The sequence below is a fragment of the Cyprinus carpio genome, chromosome A10 (genome assembly GCF_018340385.1).
Source record: "Cyprinus carpio isolate SPL01 chromosome A10, ASM1834038v1, whole genome shotgun sequence".
Taxonomy (NCBI): domain Eukaryota; kingdom Metazoa; phylum Chordata; class Actinopteri; order Cypriniformes; family Cyprinidae; genus Cyprinus; species Cyprinus carpio.
Window position 1 is genome coordinate 7,558,607 of NC_056581.1, and position 27,891 is coordinate 7,586,497.

The window sequence follows — 27,891 nt, forward strand, 5'->3', positions numbered from 1 at the left end:
TCTGCAAACTGATTGAAGGTCTTCTGCAACTTGATGAAAGTTGATATGTTTTCTGTAAATTTATACAAATTGCCTGACTGAAAACAAGTAACAAAAAGACATTAAAAAGTGTTGCAGTTTTATTTTTTTATTAAGCACAGTAGATTTGCCAAGTTTTCACTGTCCTTAAATTGTAGCTGTAAATACATTGCTGAAAATACATGCACTGTACTTAATGTATTTTACTATTTACTAAGTTGCAAAAATTAATATTAGTTAATGTATTATGAATGATTGTGATTTAAAATTAAATTTTATATTTATAAATTAACTTTAAACTACATTTAATTAAAAAAAACTATTTAAAAATCTAAAAAAAACTATCTTTATTACCGTTTGTTGTTGAAATATAGTTGTTCATTGTTAGTAAATCTTATTTCAGATCTATTAAAATATTTGATTTTAATAATGTATAATGCACGTTTAGTAGTATTTTTCATTGTTAGTTGATGGTAACTATAGTAATAGAGAGTGAGAGAGTGAGTGAGTGAGTGAGTGAGTGAGTGAGTGAGTGAGTGAGTGAGTGAGTGAGTAAAGTGATGTGTGGCCAAGTATGGTGACCCATATTTGGAATTGTGCTCTGCATTTAACCCATCCAAGTGCACACACACAGCAGTGAACACACACTCGGAGCAGTGGGCAGTCATATTGCTGTGGCACCTGGGGAGCAGTAGGGGGTTCGGTCCCTTGCTGAAGATTCTCACCTCAATTGTGGTATTGAGGGCAGAGAGAGTGCTGGTTATTCACTGCCGAGTGTCAAAAACACCTGCTACAGCTTTCCTTTAGGTTGCACAGTCATTTAAGTTAAAATTATTGGAAAATTATCAGTGTATTCATGTTTTTAATGAAGGACCACATTTTGTATGTTCTTATCACTGAGTCCACTGCATGCTCCCTAATTACACAGATAAAACTAAAGTACAGGGCAACTAATAACCATAAGCCTGTCAATCATTAAGGGTCATGTCAAACACCTTATCAGCTAATAATTAATAAATTAGAAGAATCTTTCATGAAATCCTTATCACACTGATTAAAACACACAACGTACGTAAGCAGCGCCTGTGTAAATACAACAGCAGACTCGAATTGTGCTTTCACACGGTCGGTGTTTCTGCTGCATAAAAGAGCTGCGGATCTGTACAAAATTTTAGTATTTCCTTTAAAAACTGACACTGATTATAAAATAGTTATTGGAAAGTAGCCATTGAGAATTATTATAAACATAATTATCATAAAATTGAACATAAATGAGTAATGGCTCCACATTTACAATCAAATGGTACAAGGAACAGAATTCGAACCCCAAACTTTAGCTGTAAACTGCTCAAATTATCTTCATTTAGTCTGATGAATAGAATGATTTTAAGTGTCTGTCATTCCATGTAGAACTTGCATCGATCATGATGGGGATCTTTTGTCATGCAATGGGTGAGTAGCAGTTCTTTCATTGCTCTAAAAATCTTGCTTACAGTGTGTCCTTTGTAGTTTTTTTTTTTTTTTTTTTTTTTTTGCTACAATGGTGAAATTTGGCTCAACTGTTGTTGCACCTAAATATAGAAGCCAAAAAACAAAGGTAACTATGACTTTTTTTTCTCACAATGTTCTGACTTTTTTTTCTTGTGATGTTCTTGAGAAAGTATGAATTGCGAGAATTTGCATCTCACAATTCCAACTTTACATCTTGCAAATCTGAGTTTATATCTTGCAATTACGACTTTGCAAGATAAGTTTGTTCTAAAAACTCAGAATTGGGAGATATAAACCCTCAAACTCACAAATATAAAACATTTGAATCTGAAACATTTCAGTAATCAAAAAATATCTTTATCAAGTTCTTTGCATGTGGTCTCTTTGTTGTTTCTGGATTTTGTCAAATATCATACAGTATGTCACAGGCTTCAGTTGCACATCAGATGGGCACCAACCGCAGTAACAATCACTCCATTAACCTTCTTGCTTAATGTTTCCTATAAATCAGTTTGAAGATCAGCAGATCAACATTAACAAGATCAAAAAGGAAATAGAGATTATGTATTTATCGTTGTTTATCTCAAAGTCTCATATCTGCCTAAAACAGTAGCATGTTGTCCCGTGAGAAAAAGAGAACTACTGTTAGTTAGCGTGTAAAATGATAAGATAATGTTAATTTCATAACAGATTGTAAATACTAAGACTGACAGGAGGAGTGGGAGACATGGGGAGGGAAAGTAGAGGTGTGAACCTAAAGGGAAGGAAGCAAAAGTAAAGAGAAGGCAGAAGCACTGAAAGACACACAAACGCAAACAGACAAGCATTATCTCGATGTTACAGTGCTGTGAACACCAGCTCATGCAGGAATCTGGAGATTCTACTTTGCAACCATTATTCACCTGCAGAATGTGAGTGACATTATTTCACAGTTCTTTCTGTAAAAAATTTAACTTTTGAGTAAAAATTGCAGTTTCATATACCTTCTTAGCAGTTTCATATACCAGACTTCAGAAATGGTTTAATATATTTATTTACTGGATGCATATATATTGATAGTAATGAGTTTTCTGAATCATTACTCAAGTCATCAGTCACATCCTTCAGATCCTTCAGAAATCATTCTAATATGCTGATTTGCTCAATAAATATTTCTTAATATTGTCAGTGTTGGAAAAAGTTGTGCTACTTAATGTTTTTGTGGAAACCATTATACATATTTTTCATGATTATTTGATTAATAGAAAGTTCACATGAACAGCATTTTATCTTAAATTGGAATCTTCTATAACATTAATATGCTCAATTAACTTTTGATCAATAATGCATCCTAGCTGAATAAAAGTATCATTATTTTATCAATATACTTAAATTAATAATAATAATAAAAATCTTACTGACCCTAAACATATGGATGGTAGTGTAAATTGTTTGAATTTTAAAGCATGAGGTGACCTGATTAGTTTTTAAAAAATTGCCATTGTGGAAAGCGCAGTGAATCACATAAGCACAGCCGTAAGCAGTTCTTTTTAACATAAGCAAGTGATAAAATATAGATGTTAGTGTTTGTCCTACATTTTGTAACATCTGCAGACTGCTGCCTGGTCATTTATTTGGGATTCCAAGCAAAGAAGCTAAACATTGACAAAGGTGGCCAGGTGGTACAGTATGCAGAAATAATTAATACTTCTCATCATTGTTTAAAGATACGCGAGTTATCCTTATCTTCTGTTCAGGCTATACGTCAGCAAACTGAGACCGCACACCTAGAAAATGTTCAATGGCTGTAATTCTTGATCACACTTCAGCCAATGAATACCCTGTATATTTATATTTTTAGTTAAGGTATTTGTTTAATAGATGGTTTGTTAGTTATTCTGGTGGCTGACTAGATTGACAGCCTAGGGAGTGCAGACACTCCTGCTAATAGCAGCTCCGAATGTTTGATTCACTCTTAACTGAGGAGACAATATTGTCATCAACCTCATACTTGCACCTTTGGACTATTCATTTATTTGTGCATGATTCACCAAACTCACATATCTGAGCTTGTGATGCTCTCTCAGCAGAGGTGGAAAACAGGACTCATGCAATGTAATAGATCCATCTAACCAGTTAATGTCCATGCTGTTTAAGAAAGCAAAAGGCCTTTTAACAGGTCTAATAGGACACTGGACAAATGTTGTATAACATGGTGAGATTGAATTTTGTCATGGAAACATATTTCAGCTCATGTTTCTACACTGCAGAGAATGCTGAATGAAAGTGCCTTAATTGTGCTGTTGCGATTAGGCGTCTCTCACCTGCATCTATATTTACTTTTATATTTATATTTACATTACTTTCAATCTGCCTTTTTTTATAAAGAAAATGCTTGTTCTTGTGTAAACATGTTCCTGTTGTAACAAATGAATGGAGGAGAGAGATTACAGTCTTAACTACAGGGAGATGCTAAATCAAATATACATACATTTACACAATGCAAATTGATATTGACTTCTCTTTAGCCACACTTTTATTCAATTTGTCTACCATTAATGGTCTTTGACTAAAAGACATCCTTTTCAATACAAATTTCTCATCCATGCATTTTTATGTATTTCTTACTTCCTGTTCAACCACATTGTGCTGAGGCTTCCCTTTAAAATTCATGTTGATATCAGTTTCTGAAATTATGTTTGATGAAGTGACAACTGTCACAGTATGAAACTTATTTTCTGTATTTTTCTGTTCTCCTGCCTTGTTTCAGTCCCTTGACCTAGTTCCCTTGATTAGTTCATTCTAAGTAAGTGAGTGACGTGACATACAGCCAAGTATGGTGACCCATACTCAGAATTTGTGCTCTGCATTTAACCAAAGTGCACACACACAGCACACACACACACACACACACCGTAAACACACAACCGGAGCAGTGGGCAGCCATTTATGCTGCGGCACCCAGGGGTGCACTGCCTTGCTCAAGGGCACCTCAGTCGCCGGCCCGAGACTCGAACCCACAACCTTAGGGTTAGGAGTCAAACTCTAACCACTAGGCCACGACTTCCCCTCTGTTCACCTGTGTTCTGTTCAGTATGTCATTAGTCCACTCGTTTTGAAAGTCTTTTTTTATTGTTACGGATCACCACAACTTTCTCCTCGAAAACCAAACCGGACTATTCTTGGACAGAGCTGAGGATCGCCCCAGAGCCAGAGCCTCATGGATCGTCTGACCAGGTGTGAGAGCTGGCAACAATTCACGCGACGGTGGATGTAACAGTGGAGAGTGAGGGCATGGAGAAAAGCCCCACCCACTGTACCACCACTGAGAATGAACTGAGGCAGGACTTTTATTCTGAACTACCCGGTCCTCTTCCATCATCTGAAGTCTCTGTCTGTCCTGTTACGGGCAAAAAGGCTGTTTTTGAACTGTCTGTCTGCCCTGAACAGTCTGTCTGCCCCATCACGACCATGGAGGTCGCGCCCGAACTGCTTGTCCGCCCTGAATTGTCTGAACTGTCTATCAGCCCTGAACAGTCTGTCTGCCCAATCATGACCATGGAGGTCATGCCCAAACTGTCTGTCTGCCCTGAACTGTCTATCTGCTCTGAACGGTCTGTCTGTCCTGTCATGACCATGGCGGTCATTCCCTGTGCTGGAAGTCGCACTTTGGTGTATGTGGGCAGGATACACCATTCCAAAAACCCCTAACTGTCATGAACTCCTGGCCACCCTCCCTCTCCTATCACCTCTTCATCAATCCTCACCACAGCCTCCGCTGTCCCCTGTCAGCCCCTCAGCTCACACTCAGACCACCATCTGTGATGTGGGTTTGCCGCAGGTCTGCCAGTCTCCATCACCGTCGTGGCTGGAGGATCCCTTACCTTTGCCTCCAGCCTCAGAGTCCCAGACTATGCCTTAGCCCACCGACCCAGAGGCTCCAACATGGCTCCTAGCTCCCTCCTCCCCACCATGGCCCATCAGTCCACCAGCTCCCTTGTCCCTCCAGCTCTGCCTTGGTCAGTGGTCGACCCGCCATCACCTCAGAACTCCACTCCTCCAGCTGCGCCTCGTCGATCTGTCCCACCAGCTCCATTGGGCTCCTCCCTCCTTCCAGCTCCACCTTGGTCCTCTGATGCTCCGGCTCCACCGCAGCCTTCCGGATCCCCGCTTACACCTTGGTCACCTGAGCCAACTGCTCCGCCTTGGCCCTTCGGATCCTTCCTGTCACCATGGCTTGTCGGCTCTCTGTCTCCGCCCTGGGCTCCTGGATTACTATTAAATGTTATTTTGGATTATCTTCGTCTTTATGTGCCTCCCTTCAAGAGCGTGACAGCATCAAGGGTTTTTCTCTTTTTTTTCTGAGAGTGTGACTAAATGGTTCAGACAGAGGTTTCCTCAAACTTCACCAGAAAATTTTTCAAATGCAAGAGACAGTCTGGCCATCATATAGTGGCAAACAATTGAATTTGTTTTGTAAGTATGTATAAAATAACCTGAATGGATAAGAGCTTTGGTGCACTCTTCCCAGGAAACTACAGATTAGTATTCACAAACATCCCAGAGTTTTTAAAATAGATGTCAAAGGAATATGAAATTGTATAGTCTGTTTATTGTTTATTTATTTATTTTGCAAACATGTCAGTTGCTGTTAAATCTACATGAACACCAATGACACAGTGATAATGTGCTTTCCTCTCTTTAAAAGTATCTGTGCAACCCTGTCACCTCTTACTGTGATTTTATCTCAACAGTGTTCATCAGTGGCCACTTATGTAGTTTTTGATGCATAATAAAATAAAAATTAATCAATATCCAAGCACAGCTGTGACTTAAATTCTAAATGTATAATAAAAACAAGCAAGAGAAAAAGAAAAAAGAAGCTACAAATGAAAGAGATTATTCTTATTCTATGAGATCTTGTATAACTCTGGCCATTTTGTGCTTGCAGTAAACAGGAACCAAAGTTTTGCATTCAATTTGCATTCAATTTAGATTCAGATTTGCATTGAAAAAAAAATTGGTGACCTTCCAAAAAACATAATACCACAGAATACCAGACAAGTGCATTCATTAACATTTCTTTGTGCTAACAAATAAGTTTCAAATTATGAATGGCAATGAATAACCCAACCCAGGCTCAACAGAAAGCACTTTCAGCTTTATCCCAAACATATGAACATGAATCTTACAATGTTTTATTATGTTAGTTGTTGTACATAACATGGCATCTTGGAAATTAAATGTCTGGTGAGAGGTGTTAAAAGGTAATGCTCTAACGTGATTAAAAATAGCGTAACAGTTACATTAAACCCTACCCTAAAATAGACAATAGCATTTACAAGAGTAAACAATAAATAAAAATTGATATATATTTTTTTAAGCAACCATGTAATTTTAACTTGTCTCTACAAGTTTTGAGCTGTTTTATTGTGACTCGTACTGTACCAGGTGAGCTACTAAGCAAATTTACTACACCAAAACAGACTAGATATGAAGAGGGTTATGTGATGCAAATGTCAAAATGTATTACTTTTCAAATCATGCACTAAAAGTGTTCTGAAATCATAACTTATAATTTTGTGCAAGAAACCGAGCAAGTACTTATTAATTGATAAGATGCCCCTGTTATCATGATTTTTGTGAAAGGGAATAAAAGTTGTTGGTGTTTTATTGTCTCTAGTGGTTATTTCAGCTGGAAACTTTGAATGGTATGTATACAAACAGTGAATAGTATATTGGTTCATATACACATTATATATATATATATATATATATATATATATATATATATATATATATATAATAGATATATATTATATATCACATATATATACATATATATATAATTTTTTATTTTTTTTTTCAATCAGCCTAGGTTGCTATAACCTCTAATTAATATGTCTACCATCTATTTAGTAAAAAATAATGAATGTTTTCAAAAAATATTTTCAAACAATGCTCCCATATTGGTTGGTCAAAACAAATAGCCATGCTCCAAACTCATGCCATTGCTTGACCCAGTGTTACTATGCAGGGTGAGTCAGAAATCTGAAGCAATTCTCAAGCAAAGGAGAGACACTTTTGCAACTAACCTTATTTGCAGTTTAAACTAAGTTAGTAGGAAGTATTGTAACATTTACAATAGTACACTTATATAAAATATTATATTTAAAATAGTATAGGTTCTCAATTAATTACCCAATTGGCTGCTTTTTTTCTGTAACCATGTTTTTTTTTTTTTTTTTTAGGAATGAACCTGAGCTGATATCTGAGCAGTGGCCTTAGATGTTAATATTATGGCAGTTTTATAGCACCCAATGTCAATGTTTGAGAAAAACAGGACTGAATTACTCCTGACAATACTTACACATAATATTACAAAAAACACAGGAAAACATTTAAAATCTCAAAACCTAACTATTACATAAACTAACATGATGCTCACGGCACCTTCCGGCTGGGTAGTATTGCTGGCCTTCATTGTGCTGACCATTTGTGGAAACATGCTGGTTTGTCTGGCTGTGGCCACCAGTCGGCGTCTGCACCAGATTAGTAGCTGTTTTATACTCTCACTGGCTGTGACAGACTTGCTGCTGGGTATGCTGGTACTACCACTCTCTGCCATGCTGGAATTGCGCAATGGGAGATGGCCTCTCGGGGGTGTTTTTTGCAATATCTACATCTCTCTGGATGTGATGCTCTGCAGTGCTTCAATCCTCACTCTACTAGCCATTAGTGTTGATCGTTACCTTGCCATTTCAAACCCTCTCTGCTATCCCAGGAGGGTCACACCTCGTCGTGTGGCGATCACTCTGACTGCGATCTGGACGTGCTCTCTTGCTGTGTCCTTTTTGTCCATTAACCTAGGCTGGAACACACCTGACTTCAGAGTGCAGAACCTGGACTGGGACATGTGGGATGAGGGAGAGGAAGGCAGGACCTGTCGCTATGAATGGAATAATAATTATGTGCTGCTGAAAGCCTTTCTAATCTTCTACCTCCCCCTGCTGGTCATGTGTGGAATGTACCATCGCATTTTCTGTGTTGCACGTGAACAGGTACGTTTCTCAACTTCGGTCAATAACATGACAATAATGTATGCATTTATTTTTATTCAGAAATACATTTCATACATACAATTATTTTATTATTTATTATTTTAGTATTATTCTTCCTTTATTTATTTATTTATTTATTTATTTTATTTTATTTATTGTATTTTTTGGGGCACTCTTATCTGTCCACCCACTACATTGTTTTTCATTGCATCCGTCAGAAAAAGAAAGATGCCATTTCTGTGTTCACTTTCCACTCTCTGTTCACTTTTAGGTGCGGCGTATACGGGCAACTACTCCTTCCTCTGTGCAGTCTGCAAACACAGTTGCCACTGCTCGGGAGCACAAAGCCACAGTGACCCTGGCCGCAGTGCTTGGTGCCTTTGTCATTTGCTGGTTCCCCTACTTTACTTACTTCACATACATGGGTATGTGGGCAGAGGCCCACCCAAACAAACTGACCCACTCTATCGTTCTTTGGTTGGGATACCTCAACTCTGCATTGAACCCCATTCTTTACCCAGCCTTAAACAGGGATTTCCGTCGGGCATGCGGACAGCTGCTTTGCTGTAGACACAGCAATCAGGGGCAACTGCCATTTGTTCACCCCTTTTAAATGAACAGATTCAAATTTTTTGGCACCAGTGATTAAAAACACAAAGCTTCTGTGGCCCACCATGATATCCTGCATTTCCAGTTAAAATGTTTGCTAGTCCTGTGCTTTCAGTACCTTCCCGTCCTGTGGCTCCCACACCAGAGCCAGCTCACAATATGGCTGCCACACCATAGCACCATGGACATCACACCACAGTCTTCAGCCATCACAGATGCTAGATGCTCCGGAGCCTGCTCCAGTCAATGAATTTGCGCCAGAGTCCACTCAAGTCCCAGAGCTCAGTCCTGTGTTGGTGCCAAGCTGTGAGCTTCCTGCCTGTCCTGTTTTGACCACAGTGATCGCCAGTGAACTCTCTGCTTACCCTGTCACATCCACGCAGAGATGGGCATAAATACACGAAATTGTATTTAAAATAAAAATACAAAATACTGTGTGGAAAAGTGTATTTAAATACAAATAAGAAATACTATGTGGAAAAATGTATTTAAAGACAATTGTGTACAGCTGCTTAGAACTTTTGTTTTCATTTGACATACCTCTTCCCTTCCCCTACCCTGTAGGAAATACAAAACTATACAGAGAAAAAAAAGCATATTTATTTCATGTTAAGTTTACTTTGTTGTATATAAAGTTTATTCAAATGAGAGTTTATCAAAAATGTAAATTTTAACAAAATTCATTCAGATAGCATTTAACACTATTTGCTCAAAGTTTTTTTTTTTTTTTTTTATGAACGATAAAACCCAAACCTTAAAGGGACAGTTCACCCAAAAATGAAAATGATTTACTCACCCTCAGGGCATCCTATATCTGACATTCCTCTTTCAGACGAACACAATCACAGAAATATTTTAAAATGTCCTGGCTCTTCCAAGCTGTATAATGGCAGTGAATAGTGCCCCTGTTTTTAAAGCCGAAAAATGTCCATCCATCATAAAAATACTCCACATGGCTCCAGGGTGTTAATAAAGCCCTTCTGAAGTGAAACGATGTGTTTCTGTAAGAAAAATATTAATTTAAAAAAATGTATAATCTGTAATCTGCAGCCTCCTTTCACTCAAGCAAGCACGTTCATGACAAGGTGCTCAAGCGTATGACGTAGGCGTAGTGGAAGGCGCAACGTAAGCTCCGGGGAGAGAGTGATGAACACGGAAGCACAGAGGAGAAAGCAAAAATGTCAGAGGATTTGCCCAGCCATATTTGTTTGAACCAGGGTATACCAACCAGGAATTGATGAAAGATGAAGGAGGCTGCAGTGGCGGTGGCACAAACTACAGATGAAGTTCACGTGGTTTCCCTGTGCTGTAAACAAAACTTGGTTCTCGCAAGACTACACTCTTCTCCCCAGAGTTTACGTTGCGTCTTCCACTACGCCTATGTCATACGCTCAAATGCCTTGTCGTGAACGCACCAGCTTGAGCGACCAGAAGCTGGAGATTACAGTTTATACATTTTAAAAAACTATATTTTTCTTACACAAACGCATCGTTTCACTCCAGAAGGCCTTTATTAACACCCTGGAGCCGCGTGGAGTAGTTTAATGATGGATGGATGCACTTTTTTTGGCTTCAAAAACAGGGGCACCATTCACTGCCATTATACAGCTTGGAAGAACCTGGACAATTTTAAATATAACTGTGACTGGATTTGTCTGAAAGGGGAATGTCAGACACGCCTAGGATGCCCTGAGGGTGAGTAAATAATGAGCTAATTTTAATTTTTGGGTGAACTATCCTTTTAAATTTATTTGTGGTGAGCCATTCATCAGTGTCTTCACAAATTTAATTGTTGATGACAGACAGTGATTAACCTAATTATTTTGTCTCTACATAAACATACATTTGCATAGATGGATGAACACAATCACCTGATTTTGTAAATGTGACAAATGTGACAAACTTGTCTAAAATTTTAAATACTTACATTTACAAAACGAGCCTGCAATGTCAGTGATAATGAATAAATTAACGGTCCATGTTAAATACAAACATTAATTAAACGAAACTGTTTAATAAATAATAATAAAAAAAAAAAACAAAAGAAAGCATTATTTAATTTTGTGTTATACATATGTTATAATATTCATATGGTTTGTTCTAATGTCACAAATCATAATCTTAAGTTTACTGCATTTTACACGATTCTTTGAATTATTTTGTGTGGGTTTGTATTCAAAAACATTTTAACATGTGTCCTCCAAAATCAGTTTATACGTGAAGAAAAATAAAAAAATAAAAATAATAAATTTATTCACAAACTTCTCACAAAATAACTACTTGGCAAACTACTCCTCCCACTGCTGCTTTCTATGGTTTGGAGAACAATTACTCATAATTAAAGGGGTCATATGATGCTGCTAAAAAGAACATTATATTGTGTATTTGGTGTAATACAATGTGTTTATGCAGTTTAAGGTTCAAAAAATACATTATTTTCCATATAATGTACATTATTGTTTCTCCTCTATGCCCCGCCTTTCTGAAACGCGTGGTTATTTTTCAAAACTCATTGTTCTGAAAAAACAAGGTGTGCTCTGATTGGCCAGCTATCCTTTGCGTTGTGATTGGCCGGATGCCTCAAGCGTGTGACGGAAATGTTACACCCCTTAACATATTATGCCGTCTCCCAGGCCAGCAGCACCAGACTCAGTCCAGCTGCTCGAGCACATCCCATCTTCGGTTCTCTTTTAGCAGTTTTAGCATGGGCGTCGCTAGTCCCTTTTTAGGGAGGCTATAGCCCCCCTAAAATGACCACTCATCCCCCCTAAAATTTTGCAAATAGCAGTGGCACAGAGCGAGAAACAGAGTACAAAACAGAGGACAAGGTGTGAAAAATTAAAAACCTGGAATCGCCCCTGGTTAGGAGTAACTGAATAACTCGGGATATTGGTTTATTTCACGTCAGAGGGAGTGTGAAGCCTGAGACACACTGCACAATTTTCGGCTGTCCCAGACGAAAGATTGGCCTCGTGAAACACTCGTGGCTCCTAATCGGTGGTCCTATGACGTACAGTGAGAGAGGTTCAAAGACGGCCGTTGTCACAGTCTTGCTACCAAAGACAGCCAACAATTTCTAACAGTGTCAGAAATTCAGCATGATCATCGCACAATGTGTTTGAAGTTAAGACCCATGTTTACTGACCAACCAAAAAAATGTGACATGAAATCAACGCGACATGGCGCTAAAACATAAAACTGCTTACCTCAAGCTCTTATTCCTTCCTCTTTCTCCGCTTCCACTTTTTTTCAGCACTCATAAAAACTACAACTGTCAAAGTGTGATTCATTATGCTCTTTTTGTTTACCACTAGCCCATGCTAATGACGTTTTATTCTACTATAGAAATGTGCGTTGTAGCCATTGTGTTAAACAAAATATAGTGATGTGACATACAGCCAAGTATGGTGACCCATACTCAGAATTCCTTCTGTGCATATAACCCATCCTAAGTGCACACACACACCGTGAACACACACCCGGAGCAGTGGGGACCCATTTATGCTTCGGCGCCCAGGGAGCAGTTGGGGGTTCGGTGCCTTGCTCAAGGGCACCTCAGTCATGGTATTGCCAACCCAAGACTCGAACCCACAACCTTAGGGAGTATGGAGTCAAACTCGCTAACCATTAGGCCACGACTTCTCCATAACACTGATTCGTTCTCTTTGTCAGTCATTACTAAGTCTTGAATTTGTCGTATCTGCATTTCTAGACCTTGTCTCCTGACTCTCCCGTGTCTTAGTTCCTGGTTTGTTTATCTGCCTGTTACTCTGGATTTATTTGCCTCAGCCCTGAACTCAGTAAGAGTTTTGGATTGTTTGATTGTGTATGACCTTTGCCTGTTTTTTGACAATTTTGAATTACCCCTGCATTAAATGTTTGGATCCTCAACCTTCATGTCTATGTACAATTCATCACACTAATGGTATCTCTCATCATTTTCATAAAACAACAATCAGTAAGAATTTGTGAATCACACTAGGGTTTTTCCTATTACATTTATTGGAAAAAGAATAAAGGTAAAGTGAACAAACCATGTCTGGACAAATGTTTAAAATCAGATAAGAATATTTAATTTGGTGCAGCCCTATTTAAAAAAAAAAAAAAAAAAAAAAAAAAAAGGCTTAATGAACAGCAGCCACATTAAACTAACTGACAATGCATACATTCTGGCTGTTGAGACGAACAAAGTCGCATTATCTCACTGCATACTTACAAACCAAAACACCTTTAAGTGCCCCTATTATGAAAATTTTAAGTTTCCTAATATTGTTTTGGGAGTCTCCTACAATACGTTTGCATCCGTGCAAGGTCAAAAATGTTTTAATTTTCTCAAAATATGCTTTCAATATCACCTCATTTTCCAATGATTCTCAAACGATTTGTTCAAAGCAGTTCTAAGATTTAGTATCTCTAAACCCCTCCTTTCCATGAGCCTACACTGCTCTGATTGGTCAGATGGCCCAGTCTGTTGTGATTGGTCTACTGTGTACAACATGTAACAATTTGCCCATTGCCATAGTTCTGCATTTTGAATGCTAGATAGAAAATATAAACATCTTTTATGTATCTTATTTACAGATTGTGATTCAGTAGAGCCAGCTGGTACAAATAAACTGGGTACTGAGCCATCTTTCCAGAGCAAGTGTTTTGTGGATGCCTCGAACTCTCCAGTATTAGAGAAGCAGTTGTCAGTAAAATAACTTGTTTGTGGGTGGGGTCAGGTCGTTCGCAGCTGGCTAACATAGAACATAGACAGGTATTATGCAGGTATTTCATTGTATCTAGCAGTTAATGGCAACATCATTCAAGCATATAAACAGTGGTATAAAATTAGATTTATTTGAAATGATTAAAGTAGGTTACAAAGCATGTTCTCTTTGCTAAATGGTATTTCAGTCAAGACATTTGTTAAATTTAATGTTACAAATTAAATGTCACACATCTATCTATCTGTCTGTCTGTCTATCCATCTATGCCAAAGCAAAGATTATTGTAACAATTTCTGTAATTCCTGCTAGTAAATATTTTATAGATTATATATACCAGTGTGTTCAACTTCATCAAAACAGCAACAAAATCACTATGTGACAGAAATTGAGATTTCATAATCATTACTGGAAGGTGATTAGGTATTCTGGATAAGCCTGTACATCGTTGAAGATCACAAACATGGTTGGGTTGCTCATGTTGTCAGTCACACTGTTATAGAGATCAGCACTATTGGACCTCTTTGCAGGGGGAACAGGAAGGCCTCTTTTTCCTTGAGTGAAATCACCAACAAGCACCCTGGCAAGGTACATGCGTTTGTGTCCATTGGCATCAGGTGCAGAGTAGCCTTGGGCTGAGTAATTGGGGTCCACAGCAAAATATGTTCCATTCCCATACATGGCTGCTAAAAAAGAACAAGAGCAATAGACTATTAATTTAAAAGACAAATGGATACAAAAGCAAAGAAAGTTTGTACTGAATTTGACTGATACCATGCATGCCAGCGAAGCTGCGATTGAAGCCATTATTGTTGATCTGATCTATATTATCAGGGCCAGTGCCATGGAAGAGACGCTTTTCATTGTTTTTGTGCTTGTTTTTGTCTTCCAGTTCCTCCTTTTTGATCATATAATTTCTCCAAAGTGCACTGTTCTGGACTCTTTCAATCTAAAGACAAATAAACATCTTACACCACTGTAATAAATTTAGACACCAGAACGTTTTAAAATTATTATAATTATAATACAAATCACTCCTCCCTCTTAGTTTTGTCTTACTGTAATGATGCTGTTACTGGATAATCCAGTGCTTGTGAACTCTGTCTCCACTTCTGCATATTCCTTTGAGCCTGCTCTGAGTTTTACAAGAACAACTGCCTGTCCTTTCATGTCCTCCCAGTGTGAAGGCAAAGCACTTTGAGCTGCATCTGTGAACAAAAACATGATCCCAAACTAATCTTTGATGGCTTTCTAATCAATGTTTTCTACAGACAAACAGTCATCTTTTTCTAGCTAATGACTAACTTTTCCATTTTTTTTATTTATTTATTTTTTATTACTAAAATGATCTCACCTTCCAGATTTACTCTGTTCAGTTCAATCATCAGTTTCCCTCTTGTGGCAACTTTGCGAACTAAATCAGCCTCATATTCATCATTATTAATCTTGATTCTTAGTGAAGGCTGTTTGTTCTGATATGCCTGCTCCAAGTCATAATTGGTCAACATATCAAAGGTTTTGAGGCTGCGTCCATTCTCCTGATATTGCCAGTTAACCACACTGCTAATTATAAAAGCCTGACGCCTTCGGTTTTCATTCCTTTCCACCTTTCTGATCATGTCCCGAATACGACTGTCTGCAGTATGAACGTCTCTTGTCAGGCCCTCCAGTGTGATGACAGAGTCTTGGCCTTTCTTCTCAAGCCGGACACTGATTGTGAGCTCCCTCTGCATGGCGTTCAGTGTTTCTACATCCTCTTTGGTGAAATGAGCAATGACTGGATCATGGATTGGGATGGTCATATGCTCCTGTAATATCATGCTGTTGATCATGTCCTTGGCTTCACTCAGGTCCTTTGGTGTCTCTCCACACAGTTGAAACACAGCTGGCTCAATTTCTTCACCAACCATCACAAACTCTTCATTTGCAGGAGAGTCTGAACTTCCCCACCAGAAGAAGTCTACAGGTTTATTAGAAAGAAACGAGGGATCAATTATTGTTTATTAAACTTATTTAGATAAATAGATAGAAAGGGCATTTGTATATGCTCTTTTGTTGATTTTGATTGCTTCCATTGTCCTTATTTGTAAGTCGCTTTGGATAAAAGCGTCTGCTAAATGACTAAATGTAAATATATCTTTACTGACCTTTAATTCTGGTAAGCAAACCTTTATCCTCTTCTACTTTCTCACCAGATCTTCTGACCATGCTTTGGTGGAAGTCTGCCACCATGTTTGTCTGGAATATAAGAAACTTCACAAGCCTTACATGCGCTGGTTTCTTTTTCTTTACAAAATCGACAACTGCATCAACCATTGCATCCGCAACATCAGCTGGATTTACACCTCCCTGACCTAAAGAGTTAGAGACATATTTATCCAAAAAAAAGTAAAGAAATAAAGAAATGAATTCAACAATTTACTGCAACCACTGTATGCAGAAAAGTAAGACTGCACAAAACTCCTTACCAGTGCCAAGAGCTGGGAAGGCAACAGAAGTAATCTGGCGTGACTCACATAACTTCAGAACAGACAAAACAACATCCTTAATTTCAGATGGACTATTACGTCCAATAACATGGATGATGTTTCCACATGGAAGCCGCCCGGCTGAAGTCACAATCTCTGTTTGCTGTATATTTGATAATGCCACTATTGGAAAAACATGTTTATCAATAGCATCTTAAGTTTAATAGATCTCTATATCAGTATGAACTAGAAGTAGCAGCTCATTTGAAAGTATACAAACCAATCTGTGAACATTCTTGTTCAACTTGTACTCCAGCAGCATCTAAAATGGCCTTGGATACTCCTGGATTACAAATAAAAATAGCAGTTACATTGTAATTCTCTTTGAATGTGAAATTAATTTTTAATGAAACCGAAATAAGTAACCGTGAGTGTGTGTGAAGCTGGATTTACCTGCTTTCAGAGAAAATTTCTGATTTGAGGAGTTGACAATGGCATCAGTTTTTTCTTTAGTTATGTCTCCTGATGAAACCTCCAGAATCACTTGACCCAGCTGCATAGTGTGCACCCCGAGAGAGGGAGAGGAGACTTTGCCAATGAGCTCTAAAGATAAGAAAATAATATGTTCATAATGAAGTTCAAAAGAAAAATAAGTGTGACGGACATCAGATGACATCAAAGTGTTACCAGAGTTCTGAGCTGATTTGGCAAAAATTTTAGGCATGACATGTCGATGTGCTCCTTTTGTGACGGGACCCTGAGTCCCACGTCTAAAGACGCTGGTAAAGCACTAATAGATAAAGCACAGAAATATATAAGATAACATTAACATGAGCAACTATGGTAGATTATTTAAATTCAATCTAAATTTCTTTTACTCACCTCTATACTTTCCTTGTCAGAAGGGTGAACAATCACAGTTACCTCTCGAAGGTTTCTGAAATTACATTTCTGGACTTCTGTCAGCATGATTCTGGCCACCAGATCTTTAGGAAAGCCAAGATTCCCAGTCCCAATAGCTGGGAAGGAGATTGAAGCCATTCCCTGTGTTTCTGCTGTTCTCAGGCAATCTCTAATCACCCGATTGAGTACCTTTTAAGTTTTAAATACATGTATCTATTATAATCTTTAAATTGCCATCTAAATAAGAAGAGGTTACATGAGGCACATTTGCATTATCTATTTATCGATTTACAATTAGCCAGCAAATAATGTGGAAATGCGTGTCTGTAATGTTAAATACATTTTTTTTTTTTTTAAAAAACGTTATTAACTGGAAAACAATGATTGAGGTCAATTACATGTATGTCTCACCATTTCTGCTGAGTCTTGTCCACCATTCCAAAATGGGCAAACTACATGGAAGACTTTGGAACATTTCAGTTTAAAACCATCTGTGACGACCATATCACCATAATTCACACTGTCTGAGTGAGCAGCTCTGTTGATTTCTGACTGGAGATGATGACCAGCAGCCTGAAGGAGTGCTTTGGAGACGGCACCTTTACTGAGGTCCAAGTCTTCCGATATAGTGTTTACAATGACATCAGCCTGCAGGAGAAACAAATGATACACTTGTAAAGGGAGAGGATTGTTATTTTGTTGGGTTTTTTTTTTCAAGTATAATATCTCAAGGAGTTTAGCGTTTCAGGTAGATATTTCCTTTTTTAAGGATTTTTAGATCTTTTTATTGGCATCCAGTCAAAAAAAAAAAAAAAAAAAAAAAAACACAATTAAAGCTATCTTTATGTTTCCATGAGTAACAATTAATCTTAGATTCACTTACATGTGCATCCTGGATGTTCCCTTTACTCAGAATGATTTTAAGTCCATTTTGCGTAGTTTTGGTCTCAAGAACACTTAACCTTTCAGATTTAGCTGATCTGTCACCATAGCTTGAGGTTTCTGTTCTCCAGTGTGCTTTGTTTTCAAAATCTCTATTACCACGGTGTTTGGCAACTTCAAACTCTTGGTTTATTTGGCCATAGTTTCCCTTAACATTTTCACGATAGTCTTGTCCATAGTCACTATGCCCATGGGGTTTGGGTTGATGAGGGAAAGTCATTTTGGGGTTATAAGCCGCAAACTCCTTTCTGACAGCTTGACTCATGGCATTCACAGTGCTGCCAATATTGTCAACCAACTGAATTTCAGTTAATGTGCTATTGGAGCCTCTGTGGCTATGATATTCGATGTACTCATGCACCTCCTTGGCAATTGATTCAGTGCAAAGGTCGAGAGGACAACCAAATATCCCTGAGCTAATAACTGGAATTGCAATAGAGGAGCAGTTTCTGGTTGTCACCTGATTCAGACTTTCCCTAACAGCACGTCTCAGGCGTTGAACAGTGGTACTTCTGTCTGAATCACTGAAGCGAGGTCCAACAGCATGCACTACGTATTTACAGGGAAGACTACCAGCGGCAGTGATGATGGCATCTCCAGGCTTCAGAGGTCCATTTGCTTTTGTGTGTAGGTCACAGTTTTGCTGCAGACTTGGTCCAGCAGCTTGGAGAAGTGCTAAAGCTAAACCACCGATGTGCTTCAGATCCTCATTAGCAGCATTGACCACAGCATCAACATGAAGCTTGCAAATGTCTGCCTTCCTGACAGTAACAGTTACTCCACCTGGCATTCGAACCTCACAAGAGACCTGGTCAATATCTCCAAAACTACCTTCGGTAAATTCATCTACCTCCTCTTCCAGCATGTCATCTTCCTGAAGAACCACAACAAATCTTTTTTCCTTTAACAGCATTGAGAACAACATTTTACCCTGCTCCATGAAGTACTTCTTTGCTCCTGCCTTTTTAATGATTAGTGTGTCTGTGTAGAGAGGATCTGCCAACCTTTTAAAGAGAGTCAAAGCTGGCTGGACAAATGTACGCTCTCCAGACAATTTGATCCAGGGTCTCTTTGGATCAAATCTCACTTTCACCTCATCAGACTTAATAATTTTCTCCCAGTCTTGTAATTTTCTGTCTTTTATGAACTCAACCACGGCATGTGATTTGACACGAACAGTTTCTTCAATTCTAGTGTGTTTCTCAATGAAATGTCCTAAGTCCTGACTGACCTCCATCACTGGTTCTCTGAACCCAGTCACCATTACTTTGTCTCTCTGTTTAGATAAAAGTATAATCACAGATGTCTTTTTGGAAGTACTGAACGATTCTTGCAATTGTTTTTTGAGATCATGCCACTCTGGCATTTGAAGGACACCCTGATCTCCTATAATTAGGTCTTTGGTTGTGAGAACTGTATTTATCCTCTTCTCTGCCTCAGCAAGTGCTCTTTCTGTGCTTCCACTCACAACAACTCCATTTTCGATTGTATAGACAGCAGTTATTCCATGAGATATGAAGAGATCTGTGGACATTTCATCACAATCCACTGATCTCAGGAAATCCAGAACTGAATGGTCAATCTGTAAGGGCTTCTGTTTCATATTTATTTTCTTCTCAAGGGCCCAATTCTTGAACATGAGAATTTCTTCATGAAGACCTGATAAATCTAATCGGTTCATTTTTTTGTTGTAGTCAATGTGCAGATGTGGGGAAACAGCTGTAGCACTTTTCAGGCCATCTTGTTCAAGCAGAGAGTACATGGCAGGAGAAATCTCCATGAAGTCTGTCACACTCTTCTTTTCTCTCTCTATTTGATTTGTTGCTCTCTCTAAAATTTTCTCCATGATGGGTTTCAGTCCAGTTATCTCATGGGTCATTCCTGCCAGTGTCAGCACCCCTTTAGAGGCATCCAAATCTGTAAAAACCTGATCTTTCACTACTTTCCTAATATCACTTTCCACATTAAACCACAAGGCGTGTGACACCGGCCACTCAGATGTTGTGTAGTTTGAGATTATTTTCTTGAAGGCATCAATTGCATTCTTATTCCAGCCATCAATGTGTCCTCTGGTAACTCCCTTCTGTTTCAGTAATGCTGGATCAGGACTGAGAAAAACTTCAGGTTTGTCCATGTTTATTTGGCAGAAGTGTGAGCTCATCTGATCTTTAATAGAGGAAATCTGGCCTTTCTTTAGGATGAACTCCCTGATGGCAGGATGTACACTGACTGTATCTGGTTCAGGCAGCTTCAAATGTGGTCTTTTGCCACCATATAAGACAGTATCAAGTGATTTGAAGTAGGGATATATCTTTACTGTAACTTCACAGATATTATTCTCTTGCTTCAAAACTCTCTCTTTGGCTGAAAAGATTGAAACATGTAGGCATAGTAAATCAGTGCATTGATTTTGACAAGTTTTACTTAATTTAAGAAGTTTTACTTAGTCTAGTCTTAACTGTAACAGCAAATAGTATCACCAACTGCTCATGTATTTACCTTCTTCTTCCTTAAAGATAATAATGGCTGCTTGTTCTGATGGAATTGTGATAACTTCCTCTACTGGACCGCCCCATTTCTCAAAATACAGTTCCAGCAGCATCTTGTTGTTGTTGGCCTCATCTGGAAGATTCTCCACTCGCACACTTGTGCTTCTCTCCAGTGCACGGGCCCTCAGATTATTCTTCTTGAACTTTTCATGCGTCACGCTGTCCTGAAGGAACTTTTCTGCAGCTGTTAGATTAAAAAAAAAATAATAATTACATTTGTTTTTAATTCATTTTTACTAAAAGTGCCAGACACATTTAATCCAGTCATAATAACAACATACAACTGTCTATACATGCAAAATATTGAAGTTATCATGTCATAAAACAAATAATAATTATTTACAGATATACAAATTCAAATACTTTTCCCAGTCCAAAAAAGACCATCATGTAAACCTCAAGTGTTATGTTATCAAGAAGTAAATATGTTTAAATTATGATAAAAATGTAAATGTATATTTTATAGGAGAACTTACCACTGGGATTTTTAAAGGTCACGACTGCTTTTCTTAACTCTGGTATTAATTCTATGCTAAAGTCATTTTCAGAAAGACTGCTGATGTTCTCCACGAAAAGACTTAAAACATCTTGCTTAATATCATCTGGAAGGTTCTCCAGGACCACAGCACTTGACTCTTGGGGCTTCTTCACATCCACATCAGTCTGCGGGGCACTGTGATCTTGAGGCAAAATAAAATGACACATATTTATTAAATCGCAATGCTATATATATATATATACTTTTTGTATAAAGTCAGATAGCAGTGTCAGCTACTGTTAAAAAAAAATAATAATCTTTTGTTTCATTTAGTAACTACATAACTGATATCTTTACCATAAAAAAAATTAATGTTAATTAGTACATCCTCAATAACATTGCAATAACTTAACCAATAAAGATTACATACACGTAAGCAGCCACAGACCAAAGTTCAGATGATTTACTTACTTGGTTCCTGATATCCACATGCCTGCTCCCCCTGAAATCACACAAACATAAAGTATTAACAATTATGTAAATGGAGAACTAGACAAGTAGGGTTAGTTAACAGGTCTCTCTACTCCAGCCTTTTCAGTACTATGGAGAAATGAGAACCGTCTTCTTAGAGAAACTCTAAAATGTAAATATATCTTAACCATAAAACTGAATTAACAATCCATTATGGTAGACCGTTCTGTCATAGTGACTCAATGCACTCTAAAGGGTTTTGAATTACAGAGCCACTCATCCGAGGTTTGATTGTAAAAGCTTTGTGGAGCTTTTACAGCATTTTGTAATAATAAGTCTACTCACTTGTTGTCCAGTGCTGTCTGTCTGTTCCTCTGCATCGCTGGGTTTGTACACTTTCAACTTGATTTTCTGATTGTCAATGGTAATATTGTGTTCTGCCTTGGAGAGCACGCCATCTCGGCCTTGAACACAAACAATTGGACTTAGCGAGATACATCACAATACTATAAAACAAAGAATAACAGAAAACCAACACAGTTATATATCATGTTATGTGATATCAGTGAATGTGATTATAATGTGATGATTAACAATGATGTGACATTGGCCTATAAACTCAAAACATGTTCGGAAATGCTTGGTCATAAGTGTCAGATATTGTTTTATTAATTACTTGCAGAGTCTGCACAATATATCATTAGTGATGTCCATTTATGTTAATGCTGTATGACTTTGAAGTGTTTTAAAGAGTGGGCTTTGAACATTCAAGTCATGTGCAGAGACCAGAGTTGCCATAGAAACATGTCAATAAACACAAGAAAGAAGCAGCAAAACATGTCTCTCACAGTTGTTTGTACTACTTACAGGTAAATTTATTCTTCAAAATTACACAAATAATACACAAAACATTTCTTATCACATACCATAGCTTCTAAATGTGTTTCTTTCGAATAGTTACTTTTTAGAAACATTATTGTCTTTGTAAAAATTCTGTTAGCATCTTAGCCAATTTTTTTTTAGCAGAAGTAACTCTAGATTGAGTTCTTGTTTATGTGGCTTTTAAACAACTTGATGTACAGAAGAGGGTTTGTATTATAGGTTTGTATTAAAGGTTTTCCTTGTAATTTGTCTGGAAGGCTGACTTATTTATCCTAAAAGTATATGGATGGTGGACGGGGCCAAAAGTCTTTAAACAGAACACGTGGAATTTGATGGTGTCAGCACACACTATTTGTCCATGTTAATGCGACCACACATCGCAGCCAATGAAATTGCTGTATTTGAGACTATATCTGGATATGTGATGATGGTCCATTGGTATATACATCAGACGTCATGTTTGTTAATGAAGGACATCTTAATGGTACACTGGTATTCAAATATGCAAACATCAGATGTTCTTTTTGTTCATAAGGGATAATGCATTGGTACGTTGTGTGTGATGTCAGTCTTATGTCATCATTTGTCATGTCCTTTGTAGTTGTTATAGTTCAATGATCAGATAGAAAGGTCTTAATTTACAATGTAACATTAATTAATTTACTCTAGCACAGTATACAGTATATCAGTAAAGCAATCCTGCAGTGAACTAAAGAAAGGATTATTATGTGGGTAAGTCTAGAGGTATATGTGCTTTAAAAAGTATTACATGTTCGAACATGGCCAGAATGTGTGCGTTGTTAGACATGTTCAAATTTGTTGTCTTAACGAGGCAAAATTATGCATCTTTACACATACCAAAGAAACACAGCGATAACTGATGCCTTAAAATGGACAGAATGTGCTTGTCTACACATACAAAAAAAACACACTCAAAATTGCTGCATTAATACAGATAAACAGTGTGTGTTGACACGGTCAGATTTTACGTATTCCATTTAAATACTTTTGGCTCCATCTGCCTACCATAAAAGTGTGGCATCTTCATAATTGTTGACTTCGTTTTCACGGAGCACAAACTGAAATTAAGTCAAACTGGTAGGGTATTGCTTGGTAAACAAATATCAACTGTTCTGTGATTTCAGGACAGAAATACAACAGAGAGAAGCTACAAGAAGTGGTTTCAAAAATTCTTAAGAGAAGTGCTGACAGAGAAGTGTGGAAACAGACGAAATGAAGAAGCTCCTTTAAAAAAAACTATGCATTTACCCCCACAATATATTTCACCTATATCAATATGCATCTGTTACAAAATTACATTTACATATATTTATTTGAACAAGGCTTTGACATCTAAACATAATTAAGGGCCACTATATGAGCAGTATAAATGAATATGTAAACATAAGAATGTAAATTATGTTATCTTACATTATTTTCTGTATATTTGGTATATATATATTTATTATATTGTACTAGGTAAATGTATTTTTTTAATATCTGTATCAAAAATATATTATTTTGGTTACACTTTATTTTAATGTCTTTGTTACAGTGATTGCTATAACATGTAAAACAATACATCCATTATTATATTAAATACATGTAACATGGACACATTACAAGTGTTATCACTGTTTTTATTGTTTTCATATTATTATTATTATTATTATTATTATTATTATTATTATTATTATTATCATCATCCTGCATTTCACCTCTGATCTTGCTTGTTTCCTAATATAGACTTAATAAAAGCTGACATTGTTTTGTCAGGTATATTTAACCCTCTGGGCCTCTTCGTTTAGGAGTCACACTTGGCTCCTTTGCAGTCAAAAGTGACCAAAGTCTTGAAATGATTATTATTTAGAATTTTGAGGGGATTTTATGATACTATGCAATATTTATACAAAATAAAAAAAATAATAATACATTAAAAAAAATAAAAAAAAATAATAATAAGAATAGTATTTAATTATTTATAAATTTTCAATAAATACAATATTTCACAATAAAACAAAATTAAAGCATTTAAAATCCTTTTTTTTTTTTTTTTTTTTGAAGTGAGAATTGTGCCATCTGGTGGCATTAAAAAATAAAAACGTGTGTAATGTTGTGTAATCTCCTGTATAGCTCCCTATATACACATATATAGAGGCTTTTGGATTCCAGTTGTCTTTTAGAAATAATTTCTTCATTTTATTAGGTTTTTACATTTAGATATATATGTATAAATATTCTAAAAGACTACTTTTCGTCAGTGCTTAGATGTTTTTGGTTGGATAAATATCAGGTTTTGCATTATGATTACAATAAAATATTAATATTTTGTTAGAAAGGGAATACACATTTTTGTTAACTCGGATAATAGAAACGCCTGTTAGGCTAAAATAAGTAAACAGTAATTTGAAGAAAACCATAAATAAATATTTACATACAAACTGTAATTATTGTATGCATTGCTGCACGTGCCACCGATAGTAATTCAGTGTCTCTTGCACACTGAAAGTTTGCAATTGTGTGTGTGTGTGTGTGTGTGTGTGTGTGTGTGTGTGTGTGTGTGAGAGAGAGAGAGAGACAGAGAGACTCTTTTTTTCATTCATTCTTTTTATTTTACATATTCTCAAAATTTGCTCTGTTGCAGTCTTACCAGTTCATTTATGTGTGTGCATGGGTGTCTATTTTGCATTCTTGATATTTTACAGTGTCACCCCTTGATGGCAGTGCAATTTGTTTTTTTTTTCTCTGCACATTAGCTGATTTGTAGTTTGTACCACCATTTTTTTTCGTATTTCCCATTAATTTCGGACATTTTTGACAGCGAATGAGCCAAGTGTGAAATTTTTTTTTTTTGACCCTTTGACATATCCGAAACATATCCATGAATTTGTGTGTGTGTGTGTGTGTGTGTGTGTGTGTGTGTGTGTGTGTGTGTGTGTGTGTGTGTGTGTGTGTGTGTGTGTGTGTGTGTGTGTGTGTGTGTGTGTGTGTGTGTGTGTGTGTGTGTGTGTTCCAGGCGCGGCTCGTCTATATGGGCAAAAAATTCATCCAAAACATAGACCTCTATATAAACTGAATCAATAATAAATTGTAAATGTGTTCAGCATTCTGCAACAAATATTTTTCGGATTTTCTAGACTATTTTAAGTCGTAAAGTAAACAGTATATTAAAATATCGCGCATGACTTTAGCAGACATGTAGCCTATACATAATACTAAGCGGGGCAGACGGTGCCTGAGACCTCCCGAGCTCAACAGCGCCCCACAATTTTGCAACGTAAATCTGTGGTGCCAAGCTGAACTGCAGAGCACTCTAATTGAGAGCCACTAAGCCAGAAACAAGAGTGCCCTGCTTATTTCCACGTTACCTTACGTGAACCTCACTCCACCAGGACAATATCAGTCCGCTTCAGCAATGTGTCTGCATCAAGTCAGTAACTAGTTGGCATGTCTGTTTTTTTTTTTTTTTTTTTTTTTTTTTTTTTTTTGTTTGCTTGTTTCTGTGTAGTGGATCAAATTAACAAAGTAGACTATACGTTAAATCCTTTAGTTTAAATGTGCTCACATGAATAGCCTTTATATAGTTATGTTGTGTTTGTTTTGTTTATTCTGGGAATAGACATGTGATGATCTTCTTTCCTCACCCGAATTGCTCCACAACTTGTAACATTCTAAATCAACATTTGGAGATGATAAAAAGGCTACTGAGGCAATTATTATACAGCATTTTATGCGTGCAACATTACTTCGAGCCTGCAGTGACGGCGCTACACCGGAGCTAGGGGGGTTATAGCCCCGTCAGAATTTTTAATAGCCCCGGTTTAGCCCCATTTCTTAATGAAGTAAATCTGACGTCATCAATATCATTTATTTTCTTAGCACCCCCACATATTGGTCTAGCCAGCCCCCATGTGTTCAGAGATTATAATATAAAGCTTACAAAATGTTTTTCATATATTAACACTATACGACCCAGAATCTGCCCCACCTAAATTTACGGTCAGGAGCCGCCTACTGGTGTGTCCAGGTCGCCTGGATCAACATTATTGTTAAAAAATATAGATTTAACCCAATCCCTACCCCTAAACCTAACCCTGCCCATAATTTATTCCTAAAATCAGTGGGAAATAATATCTGATTAACAAGGGTGTAGAAGCGCCTAATCCTGATGGTAAGCCTAAAACAGATATTTCCTGAAAAGTTATATCTCAATTTTGGTTATTTGGAATGTTGTTCCAGGATCAATAAGGATGTTGATCTAGGAACATGTTCACGTGTGTCCACATAGCTAATGCAACAAGAGTCACCAAGTGTCATCTCAATCTGATGAAGCTACGATTTTTTAAATTTAAAAATATAACATTTTCGGTCAAAAAGAGAGCATTTATAAAACAATTGTGAAAAATGACCGAAGAGGCCCAGAGGGTTAATGTTTAACTCAGTCCAACTTTCCCACTGGCCCGCTTGCCTAGTTAGATTATAACAGGCCATATCTGAACATTAAGATCCACAGATTATATAACTTCGTGAGAGTTTGTATTTGAACCCGAAATTACCTTAAGTGTCTGGGAAGCTTGATAACAAAAACCCTGTTTATTTGTCAACATGCTTTCGTGTTCAGCACTTACTGTCAGACGATTTGAACAGAATCGTAGCAGAGTTGCTCTTGTCATCATATTGCACGACGCAGTCCCCTCCTTGAGATTTCTTCTTACTCTGAAAGTAAATCTGAAGTTTATTATTCACACTTTTAGCTTGTTCAGGCTCCCAGTCTCCCTCTACAAGGACGGGATATTCGTCCATCGTGATCCTTCTAGTCAACTAGGAAATGACTTGCTAGTCAGGGTTTATAAAGTTGATCACGCCCTCACTTTCACTTTCGTTTACCATGAAACTGATGAGACTGTGGTCTGTTATTAACACAGGGACGATAGCAGTGCGATTATTTATATAAACAAATGACCTGAAAAAATAAATAAAAAGTAGTGTAGGTCTAAGACAAAATAGTTCAATTAACTCAATACACTCGTAGCAACTTTTGTGTTTGACTGATAAACAGTAATATATGCTGCCTAGTTAACCTGGAAACTCGTATCGTATAACTCCAAGTCGGGCATTTGTTATGTTACGTCACTTAGGATGGGCGTAGCGATCCTGAAGTATCACTATATCTATAGTAATGCGAGTATCGAAAGTATCGATACTCAAATAAAAATATCGATACTAAGGTGTGTTTTTACCAGTGGTGATATATATATAGCTATATAAATGTGGCAAAGTGGTCTTTTTGCAGCAATATTCAACACTCAAGAGATATAAAATAGACTACGC

The 27,891-nt window shown here is 37.3% G+C and overlaps 2 protein-coding genes across 2 annotated transcripts; one reads left to right on the forward strand and one right to left on the reverse strand.

Moving 5' to 3' along the window:
• Positions 1–7,928: 7,928 nt before the first annotated feature.
• Positions 7,929–9,728, forward strand: hrh2b (histamine receptor H2b). The gene is made up of 2 exons (XM_042765732.1): positions 7,929–8,549; positions 8,821–9,728. Exons 1-2 carry the CDS (start codon positions 7,929–7,931, stop codon positions 9,160–9,162), a joined length of 963 nt encoding a protein of 320 aa, XP_042621666.1. The 3' UTR covers positions 9,163–9,728.
• Positions 9,729–13,976: 4,248 nt separating this feature from the next.
• On the reverse strand, positions 13,977–27,412 carry LOC109085759 (protein mono-ADP-ribosyltransferase PARP14-like). Its single transcript, XM_042764971.1, has 17 exons — positions 27,189–27,412; positions 22,024–22,142; positions 21,679–21,709; positions 21,206–21,409; positions 20,680–20,913; positions 18,122–20,544; positions 17,650–17,886; positions 17,218–17,427; positions 17,023–17,125; positions 16,789–16,938; positions 16,616–16,678; positions 16,336–16,518; positions 16,015–16,221; positions 15,222–15,827; positions 14,927–15,075; positions 14,642–14,816; positions 13,977–14,553 (listed from the first exon to the last, which is right to left on the reverse strand). Exons 1-17 carry the CDS (start codon positions 27,361–27,363, stop codon positions 14,273–14,275), a joined length of 5,550 nt encoding a protein of 1,849 aa, XP_042620905.1. The 5' UTR covers positions 27,364–27,412; the 3' UTR covers positions 13,977–14,272.
• Between the last annotated feature and the right edge of the window lie 479 nt (positions 27,413–27,891).